The 11,094-nt window shown below is 47.3% G+C and overlaps 1 protein-coding gene across 2 annotated transcripts in view; it reads left to right on the forward strand.

Moving 5' to 3' along the window:
* The window catches only part of SEPTIN6 (septin 6), a 38,248-nt gene that overhangs the window by 3,476 nt on the left and 23,678 nt on the right, over nucleotides 1-11,094 (forward strand). For both annotated transcript variants that reach the window (XM_044911986.1, XM_044911985.1), the window contains exon 2: nucleotides 9,742-9,928. In XM_044911986.1, coding sequence (XP_044767921.1) covers nucleotides 9,742-9,928 — 187 coding nt within the window. The remainder of the gene's footprint in view (nucleotides 1-9,741; nucleotides 9,929-11,094) is intronic.

An 11,094-nucleotide genomic window follows, 5' to 3' on the forward strand; every position in this document is an offset into this window, starting at 1 on the left:
GGGGGGGGGGGGGGGGGGGGGGGGGGGGGAGCGAAGGGAGGGCTGACTCTTCACCTTTAGGTGGCTGGCAGTGTGTTTATTCCAGATAGTCAGTTGTCTTTGAAGTGGATGCCTCAGCAATAAAACTTAAATCAGGCACTTGCATGGCAAAAAAGAAAAACGAACTCTCAGAGCTTACACTATAAGACACTTAAATTCTCTATGGCTCAGTTTTCTCACCTGTAAAGTGGGGATGACGATGATACTAATATCTACTGTAGAGGGTTGTGGTGAGGCATCCTTGACGTGTCTGGCATATGAAATGCTTCAACAGTGCCGGGCACAGGGGCGCCTGGGTGGCTCAGTCGGTTAAGCGTCTGCCTTCTGCTCAGGTCATGATCTCAGGGTCCTGGGATCGAGCCTCGCCTTGGTCTCCTTGCTCAGCGGGGAGCCTGCTTCTCCCTCTCCCTCTGATCCTCCTCCCACTCATGCTGTCTCTCTCTCTCAAATAAATAAATAAATTCTTAAGAAAAAACAGTGCCTGGCACAGAGTAACTAACAAACAGAAGATATTGTTATGATCATGACTTTTATTGGTAGAAGAATCGAGGGAGAGTTGTACCATGTAGCATAATGGGAGGGAATAATAAATGGAACTGAAAAATATCCATTGGGTTTGGCACCATGAAGGTCATTAATACACTAAGGAATAATAATTCTGGGGAAGTTGTGGGTGGAAGCTAAATTGCCATGAGTGAATGGAAGATAAGTAAGTAAAGGCATCCGAATAACAAAAAGAGCAATAGGACAGAAAAGTGAGACCAAGATCAAATTCATGTTTACACAGGAATTTGGCATAATGTAAGTCAGCGGGGAAAGAATGGGCTATTCAAGAAAATGTGCTGGGAAAATAGGCCATCCATCAGGAAAAAATAAAATGAGACCATCCCACACAAACACTAGTCACAAAAATAGATTCCAGATGGATTAAAAACAAATTCTAAAAATATGAGGAGAAAATATAGGAGAATGTTTTTATAGCTTTAGGAGTAGAGAAGGTTTTTGTAATTGTGATACAAAATCCCAAAGCCATATAAGAAAAGACCGACAGATTTAAACGTATTAAAATAAAAAAAAAAAACCCTATGCATACTGAAAGATGCTATAAACAAAAGTAAAGACAAACTACAAATAGAGGAAATTTGCAACGTGTATCACAAAGGCTTTTTCTAAAGTGTAAAAAGAGCTTCTACAGTTCTACGAGAAATAAACAGGTAATTGACAGAAGGGGAATTAGAAATTGCCAACTAACATACAAACTGATGCTCAACCCATGTCACCACTGATTAGGGAAGTGCAAAATGAAACAATGAAATATTTTTTATCCATCAGATTTGCAAAAATAAGAGATAAAAATACAATGGCCGCTAACACCAGCAAATTTCATTCATGTTGCTGGGAATGTAGATGGATACAGATGTTTTAGAGGGCAGATTTGGTGGGACCTATTAAAATCTTAAATGTGAATTCCCTATGATCCAGCAGTTCCACTTTTAAGAATACAGTCGAGGGAGCCTTGGGTGGCTCAGTTGGTTAAGCGACTGCCTTCGGCTCAGGTCATGATCCCGGAGTCCCGGGATCGAGTCCCACATCGGGCTCCCTGCTCGGCGGGGAGTCTGCTTCTCCCTCTAACCCTACCCCCTCTCTCACTCTCTCTCTCACTCTCTCTCTCTCTAATAAATAAATTTAAAAAAAAGAATACAGTCGAGAGAAACAATTGCACATGTTCATGAAAAACATACAGAAAAGGTGTTCACTGCAGCATTGGATAGGGAATAAAAAAAAATTTAAACAGCTGAAATTTCCACCAATAGAGCAACTGAATGAGCTATGGTACAACTGTACCATGGAATACATTTGGCAGTTTAAAAGAATGCAATAGATCTGTGTACGCTCACGTGGGTGTGTTATTAAGTGAAAAGAGAGGTTGCAGAATGATACACAGATCACGATGCCATTTGTATAAATCCACCCTTCCCAATGAAACACCAAACAGCCCCCGCATATAAATGCATAGAAAAAGATCTGCAAGGTGAACCGACAAACTGAAAATAGTAGTTACCTCTGAGGAGGGGAGCACAGGTATACGTATTGGTCACGCAATTAAGAATAAGTTTTAAAAAAGAATGAAGTCTTAAAAAAGGAAGCAGATAAAGTGGGTGTAGACCGCTCATTTAAAAAGCTTTCCTGAACTGGGAAAAAGAGATAAGGCAGTGTGTAGAGGGAGGCAAAGAGGTCAGGAGCGACTTTTTTTTTTTTTTAAGTTTATTTATTTTTTGTAGTAATCTTGACCCGCAACGTGGGGCTCGAACTCATGACCCCGAGATCAAGAGTCGCATGCTCTTCCGACTGTGCCAGCCAGGCCGCCCCCAGGGGTGATGTTTTTGAGGCTGAGAGAGAGGATGAGGGCTTGAACAGGAACAGAAGCTTCGAGGACAGAGAGGAGGAGGCAGGTATAAGAGAAAGAATCCACAACACCTAGTAACCAAATTGATATGGGGGATCTAGTTCAGTTGATAACATTATACTAAATGTCAGCTGTGTGAGGTGCCAGGGATACTAAGAAATAAGGAAGTTGTAGTTTAGTGGAAAGGACTAATACGTAGCATACAAATACTACATAGTGTAGTGAGGGACACATGGAGGGAACTGTGGGGAAAAGCGTAGCAATCAGCAGAGCCCAGTGGGAGTATAAGGTGGAAAGGAGGTGGTCAGGAATGGCTGGGCTAAGTCTTGAAATCTTGTAGGATGCGCACAGGTTAGCGAACCGGCGTACTGTGGGTATTCAGTACCTATTTGTCGAGTGAATGAAATACGCATTGATGGGAAAAAGAAAATTTAAAAAAATACATCTGGGGGCACCAGGGTGGCTCAGATGGTTAAGCGTCTGCCTTTGGCCCAGGTCATGATCCCAGGGTCCTGGGATCGAGCCCCGCATCGGGCTCCTGGCTCAGCGGGGAGCCTGCTTCTCCCTCTGCCTCTGCCTCTGCCTCTCCCCCTGCTCATGCTCTCTCTCTCTCTCTGTATCTCTTTGTCTCAAATGAATAAATAAAACCTTAAAAAAAATACATTTAAAAAAATACCTCTAAGGTTTTATCTTTCAAGACCAAATGCATCCATTGAATGTGTTAACGAGGATGTCGATGAGGGTAGAAAACAGTCTACGATGTGTTGAGGAGTGAATGAGAAGGAATGAATGAATGAGTAGATTATTCTTTCCAAAAAATCTCCATTTATCCATTAAATATTTATTGAATTTCTCTTATATGCCAGGCCCTGTGGTAGGTGCAGAAGACAAACTCTATTCCTAAGGGAAGAAAAGACATAAGGCAGTAGTTGGGGAGAATGTGTGGTTAAGGGGGATTGAGTTGAGGAAAGATCTTTCTTTTGAGATGAGGGAAAACTTCAGCATGTTTATAGGTTGAGGAGGAGTCAGTAGGGGGTGAGGAGCTGATAGATGAAGCAAGATTCTCAAAGAGCCTGGAAGGGATGAGAGCGAGTGCGTGGAGGGTGATGGGCCTTGCACACGATGAGACTAGAGGGTGGTGGGGAAGGGCTGATTCAGTTCTAGAAGGGAGAGACTGAGGCAGGAAGTTGAGCTGGTGTGAGGCTGGTGGCCCCAGTTTTTTGGTAATGTTGGAGGTAAGACCATCTCTCGAGAGTGAAGTTTTGGAGCTTGAGGAAATGAGTGCCAGTTTGGAATGGTCAACAAAGGCAGTGGGAAGGCAGCCAATCAAGGTCAAGTAAAGGGATTGTCCTGTTGCCCTATCTGAGGTTGGAGGCCATGGCTTTGAGTGCCAAGACTTTTGTGATGGCCTCTGGCTAACTTCAACAGCAGCGGTGTGGCAGCCGAGGGCAGATCCTGAAATGTATTCCGCGCAGCACTTTGCTGGGCCAGAGGGTGGAAGGCAGGGGCGTAGTGGAGATGAAGGTGTTGACAAAAGAGTGGTTTGGGTAATCAGTTACGGGGTTCAGCCGGGGCCGAGAAGGAGATGAGGCCAGGGAGGGGCTGATCGCCTATGAGACAGTAGAGAGGTCAAGGTACCCGAGGATTCCGTGAGGTGAAAGATCAGGTTTGGGAGGATCCAAGGTATAAGAGGGTTGGAAAGATGAGAGGTTGTGGCCAGAGCGCGGGGAGTTAGAGAGAGGATGTCTTGGGGGAAGCTGATCGGGCCAATGGTAAGGTGTGTTGGGGGCTGCAGTAGAGGGAGCCCGAAGATTGTGGAGTTTAGACAATCAGGCAATAAAGAGGTTGCAGGTTGATGGGTTGTCTACGAGCACACTGCTGACTGCTGTCACCCAGAACGGGGAGAGAGACTGCGTGGGTCAGGCGCCACCAGAAGACGATGGAATGGTCTAGAAGTGGCATACAAGCCACTGAGGCTCTTGAGAAGACGCAGACTCCGATCCTGTAGGTCTGGGCTGGGGACTGGGGTCTCTGCATTTCCAACAAGCCCGCACGTTTGGCTTTGTTCCTGTAGAGCTGACCTTGTGCCCCCTTGGTTTTGCTGGCCAAGATGGTTGTGCTCAAGCACAGTGTCTGTGACCGGGCCTTGTGAGTTTCCAGCGGGGGAGGGGCGGGGCTCTGAAGGTGGGGCTACACCGAGGACAGCACGTGGGAGAGGGAGGAGACTGGGATGACCTGCGGGCGTCTAGCAAGCGTGATTGGGGGACGGTGACCACTGCAGCCGTGGGAATGAGCGAGACCACCCAGGGATAATGTGTGTGCGATGTTAGTAGAATGAGGGCAAAAGATGGTCCGGGATGGAACCTTTGAGACAGGCCAAGATTTAAGGCGAGTGAGAAAGAAGAGTTCTCAAGGCAGTGAAGCCAGAGGGCAGTATTTCAAGAAGGGACTGGTCGTCAGTGTCCAGAGAGATGGCAATTGAAAAGTGCTCGCTGAGAGGTAAAATCATTAGTTTTCTGTAATATGACTGTTTAAGAAACCCAAGGTAATCAATCATCTGGAAAACACTTCTAATGAATACCAGTTCAGTTAGGTAACCAGTTTCTTTTTTTTAAGATTTATTTATTTATTTATCTGAGAGAGAGAGACCTCGCACAGAGAGAGAGGGAGAAGCAGACTCCCTGCCGAGCAGGGAGCCCGATGCAGGACTCCATCCCAGGACCCTGGGATCATGACCTGAGCTGAAGGCAGACGCTTAACCGACTGAGCCACCCAGGCATCCCTAGGTAGCCAGTTTCAAAAGAGACATGAAGAAAACCATGGACTTCTTATCAACTGACAATAACTAACTAGAAAACATAATGGAACAGAAGACCTCATTCACAGTAAAAACCCCTTACTCTATCCTGCCCACAGACCCGATGTGATCTGTCCCCTGCTACCTCGCTTGCTTCATCTCTTACTGTTCTTGGTCCACCCCCTTTTTTAAGTAGACTCCACGCCCAGCATGGAGCCCAGTGTGGGGCTTGAACTCACGACCCTGAGATCAAGAGTCAGATGCTTAACCGACTGAGCCACCCAGGCGCCCCTGTTCTTATTTTTAATAAGGTGAAATTCACGCAACATAAAATGAACTATTTTAAAGTGAACAATTCAGTGGCATTTAATACATTCACAATGTGGTGCAACCATCACCTCTGCCTCGTTCCAAACATTCTCATTTCCCCAAAAGGAAACACTGAACACTAACTCCCCATCCCCTTCTCCCCTCTTTCCCCAGTAACCACTATTCTATTTTCTTTCTTTATGACTCTATTCTAGGCACCTCCTGTAAGTGGAATCATACAGTATTTATCCTTTTGTGTCTGGTTTCTTTCACTTGAACGGTGTTTTCAAGGTTCATCCCCAGGGCAGCATGCACCAGAATTGTCTTCCTTTTAGAGCCTGAGTAATATTCCATTGTCTGGATTGCCCACATTTTGTTTAGCCAGTCATCAGTTGATGGCCACTAGGTTGTTTTCACCTTTTTTTTTTTTTTTTAAAGATTTTATTTATTTATTTGACAGAGAGATACACAGCTAGAGAGGGAACACAAGCAGGGGGAGTGGGAGAGGGAGAAGCAGGCTTCCCGCGGAGCAGGGAGCCCGATGCGGGGCTCGATCCCAGGACCCTGGGATCATGACCTGAGCCGAAGGCAGACGCTTAACCGACTGAGCCACCCAGGCGCCCCAGGTTGTTTTCACCTTTTGGCAATTGTGAATAATTCTCCCTTCCTGCACTAGCTCCCAGCTCCCTTGCCTTCTTCCTATTGCAGATCTCCTCAAGCTCGCTTCTGCCTCTGGACCATTACCTTTGTTATTCCACTGGAATGCTCTTCTCCTAGATTCTCCCATGGCTGTCTTATGCAGCTTAAAGGTCACATTGTTGGGAAGCCTTCACAGTCACTTTTTATCCCCATTATCGGAAGGAGTAAGAAGTAGTGTCCAGACCAGGAATTGTTTTTTAAATAATTTTCTAATAAAAGATTTTTATTTATTTGAGAGAGAGCATGAGCAGGGGGAGGGGCAAAGGGAGAGGGAGAAGCAGACGCCCCGCTGAACAGGGAGCCCGATGTGGGGCTCGATCCCAGGACCCTGAGATCATGACCTGAGCCGAAGGCAGACGCTTAACTGACTGAGCCACTCAGGCACCCCACACCAGGAACTGTTTTGTGCCTTTGGCCTCCTTAGCAATCCAGTGAGGCCTATGGACTCATACTTCAAATAATGGTTTTAAATGCCTAAAATATGCCCATTATACTAAAAATACAGTTCTCAAAATATTTTCAAATTGTGATTTAGTGATCTATGTCCTTCTTTATTAGTTCCTGAGGTAATATCTATATGCAGCTCTAATAACTATCATAATTTAGAAGGTATGTAAGTATAAATGCTATTTTGAGATATTTGCAACAACTGTAATAGGAAGCAGAAATATCAGTGATTCCTATTGACTGTGAAATCACAGGTACTGCTAAAATTACTGTAGATTGTTACCTACATTTGTACCTGAAGAAACTGCTAAGCTTCAGTGAGAGCTCAGTGAAAACGAGGTGGTGTTTTCCTATCCAAGTTCATGGATCCTGTGAATCCTTGGAAGTCTGTGGACCCCAGGTTAAGAGCACCTGCCCCAGGGGCGCCTGGGTGGCTCAGTCAGTTAAGCGTCTGCCTTCAGCTCGGGTCATGATCCCAGGAGTCCTACGTTTGGCTCCCTGCTCAGCAGGGACCTTGCTTCTCCCTCTGCCTGCCGCTCCTCCTGCTTACGCTCTCGCTCTCTCGCTCTCTCTCTCTCTGACAAATAAATAAATAAATCTTTAAAAAAAAAAAAAAAAGAGCACCTGCCCTAAAATGTGAAAGACAAACAGTAGTGATGAGGAGGGGTGGATTATGTTGGGACTGGGTTTTTTTAAAAGACTATTTATTTTAGAGAGAGAGGGGAGGGAAGATCGCGCGGTTGCACGCGTGCACATGAGCAGGGGGAGCAGAGGGAGAGAATCTCAAGCAGACTCCCTGCTGAGTGCGGAGCCTGTCGCGGGTCTCGAGCTCACGACCCCGAGGTCATGACCTGAGCCAAAACCAAGGGTCAGACGCTCAACCGACTGAGCCCCCCCAGGTGCGCCTTAGAGCTGGGTTTTTGTAGCAGATGGAAGAGATTGTAGGAGGCCAGGGAATAATGAGCGAGAAGAGAGCTGCCTTCTCCACCCCTCCATGGAACTTGGGTGTGAGAGATGTAGAAATTTCCAGCTGAGAAGGTATCTGAGGGAAGCTCCATCTTTGAAGGGGAGTCAGGTATGACCTGGGAGAAAGAAACGTTTTTGCAGAGACTGCCTGTGTGAATAAGGGATTCGGTTTATCATGGACTGGGGGCCAGTGAGCACAACAGAGTGGGGTGGAATCCTTACTAGATTCCAGATAACCACGCTGGACACTGAGGATACACAGATGAGTAAGACAAAGATGAATCACCCATTATGATTAGTCTAGACCAAATGCTGTTGGTTGATTGGCTGGTTTGGCTGGTCTGATCCAGGGACCCCCTAAGGGCCTGAGGCAGCTGCAGAAAGATAGGCCCAGGGTATCACCAGAGATGAGGGGGAGGGAGGGTGAGAAAAAACTCAAAAAGCACTCTTTTCTCCTTTGGTTCCTTTTACAGAACAAAAAAATGAAGTAACAAAAAAAAGTTATGTAATGGAGAAAGAAAAAAAAAAAGAAGCAGTGCCATGATTCGATAATTCAAATGAGCCAATCATCCAAAAATTAATTAGAGGAGTCAAAGGGACTCATCCCCCACGCTTGCTCCTAATTCTTCAGGAACCTTCTAAGGATCTCTGCAACCAAGAGATTCTTGGATGCTGTTACCCTTCAGAATGATGTTTGGCTCAGAGGGATCAAAGGAAGAAAAAAAAAAAAGGATTTTATATTTAGAATTTTCTCTGGGGCTCTAGAGATAACTTGCACCTGGATCTCTTGTCTGTATGTAGCGCTCAGAATCTAGGATTTGTCGATTCTTTTTTTTTTTTTTTTTTAAAGCTATTTTCCCTTCTCTACCAGGGGGATCTTTCGGAAAGGCTCAGGTTGAGGGCTGCTGCAGGTGAGGAGCCCTGGCCCAGTCCCCGCTCCCTTCGGTCTTGTTTCTAGCTGGCGATGCTGTAGCTACAAGCTCACTGCTTGGGTTACAAACCTCTTCTGGCTTCAAGGGAGGAAGCCTTGGATGGCGAGGCGGCAGACAGATGGGGGGATGAGAGCAGAGGCAGGGCTGAAGCCACGCCGACCTAGTTAGAGCAGAAGGAGGCTGCAGGGGTGGCAGGAAAGGCCCAGGAGAGAAGAGAGAAGCTTCCCGGGACGGGGAGGAGCAGAAGACTGGCTCTGGTTTAAGACGCCCTGGCAAGACTTGGGGTGGTGAAGGGGACTTTGTGTGGAGACTCAGTGAGCTGGGTGTGTGTGTGTGTGTACGTGTGTGTGTGGGGGGGCAATCTTTACCAAATGTTGTCCACATGCTTAGATTTTAAAGTCACACTCTTGGAGGAAATGAGAACCAGAAAAATATGGACCTTAGGAGAGCCATGTGGGCAGTGCCGGAGACCCAGCAAGACTGAGCAGAACCCAGAGCATCGTGACGAGATTCCCCCGCAGTGGGTCAAGGACAGGTCCCGGCCACCACCACCGGGTACCCAGCTCCCACACTAGGCACGGTGGGGCAGGGGGGGAGACGCAGGGAGCACAGATGCGGAGCCCGCCCGGAGCACAATCAGCCCACCCACAGACATTGCCAGTGGTCTCCACACTGCATCGGGGCCCCATGTGGGAGACAGAAGAGCCCTTCGTGGCCCCTGCCCCTCAGAGGGACGCAGTCTGTTTGAGGGAACGGTAATCCTTGTGAAGGGAGAGTAAGCGATCCCATAGCATAATTACTTTTGTTTATGCTCCGGGGTCACAGAAGGGATTTCTGGCAGAACAGGGGAAGGCTGTGTGGAAGACGAGGTGGACAGTCCATGGCCCTGAGGTGTGGGAGGGCAGGAGTGGGATGAGAAGAGAGATGCGGGCACTCCAGAGCAAAGGTACGCCCAGAGGCAGAAGTTCAGCTCCCGCGCCGACCAAGTTGGTGGCCGGCCCATCGAAGGGAGATGGAGGGAATGCAGCTGGACGGGAAGAGTCAGATGACCCAGGGCATTTCAAACTTCGAGAAGGGACTGTACCGAAAGCCCGGGTTTGGAAGCGGTCGGGCCATGTCCCTGCTCTCCCCCGACCCCTCCCCAGCTACAAGCCCATCGTGGAGTTCATTGATGCCCAGTTCGAGGCCTACCTGCAGGAAGAGCTGAAGATCCGCAGGGTCCTGCACACCTACCACGACTCCCGAATCCACGCCTGCTTGTACTTCATCGCCCCCACGGGCCATTCCCTGAAGTCTCTGGACCTCGTGACGATGAAGAAGCTGGACAGTAAGGTACAGAGGCAGGCATGAGGGCGGGCGGGAGGCAGGGCACACCGGAATCACCCTTACTGGTCTCTCAGGCCAGGCAGGTGCCAAATTCCAGGAGACGCTCTGTGGCCTCCTCATCCTCTCCTTCATTCCCTGTCCCTCCAGAGAGATGGTGTTATTGATCCAGCACCTGCGTTGTATGCTTTGTGATCTGTTTTCCCAGTGCTGGGCGTGGGTCTACCCTGAGCCGTCTTTCTGCCCTGATCCCTCCGGGGGTTAAGGGTGGCTGCAAGCAAGATGGCAGTCCGGGCCTAGGGGCTCAGGCGTTGGCATTGGGAGGGCGTTTTTTCTTTGCCCCAGGATTAACTGGCCTGTTCGAGAATCGAACATGCAAACCTGACTTGGAAAGTTATTATTTTTATTATCAATAATAATTTTAGACACAGCAGCTAACATTTGTTAAATCCTCGTTATATGCCACTATTATGCAAGCACCCTCTGGAGTATCTCCTTGAATTCTCACAACCCGATAAGGCAAACAGCATCATTATCCCCCACTTAAGGAAGTGGACACCGAGGCCCTAAGAGGGTAAGGGACTTGCGTGTTGTCATGTAGCTAGTGTCTGGCAGAGTCTAGATTCAAACTCAGATCCCTGGCACCACGTTCTGTGGCCTCCATTCCTGAGAAAGATGGCTGTGGGAATCAGTCGTGTCCTGCTCTAAAAGGAACTGAAAAATGTAAGTCCCACACCAGATAGAAATCAGACAAGGATTCTTCCTGTGAAAGGAGTATTTTCTGTACAAAAAAATTGATGCAGGATTCCTTAAAAAGCCTAATACATTTCCCCCTAACATTTCCTATGTGCCTAGCACTGGGATGAGTACTTTATAGGCATTATTTTATTTCATCCTTCCAAGAATCTAGTGTGGTGGATGCTATTATTCCCACTCCCTCATGAGAAAACTGAGGTACAGAGAGTCAAAGAGCTTGCTCCAGGTCAGACAGCTTGTAAGGGGTCTGGGATTTGGACCTGGCTCTCTGACTCCAAGGTATTTTATTTTATGAAATTCTAATTTATATGCATTATTTAGTAGGCTCTCCGTGACAAAAAAACAAAAAACAAAAAACCTGACACTCAGCTCAAATCAAAATAGGAGCAATTTTTTTCATTTTTTTTTTTTGCAGCAAT

Source organism: Neomonachus schauinslandi, chromosome X (assembly GCF_002201575.2).
Source record: "Neomonachus schauinslandi chromosome X, ASM220157v2, whole genome shotgun sequence".
NCBI classification, from domain to species: domain Eukaryota; kingdom Metazoa; phylum Chordata; class Mammalia; order Carnivora; family Phocidae; genus Neomonachus; species Neomonachus schauinslandi.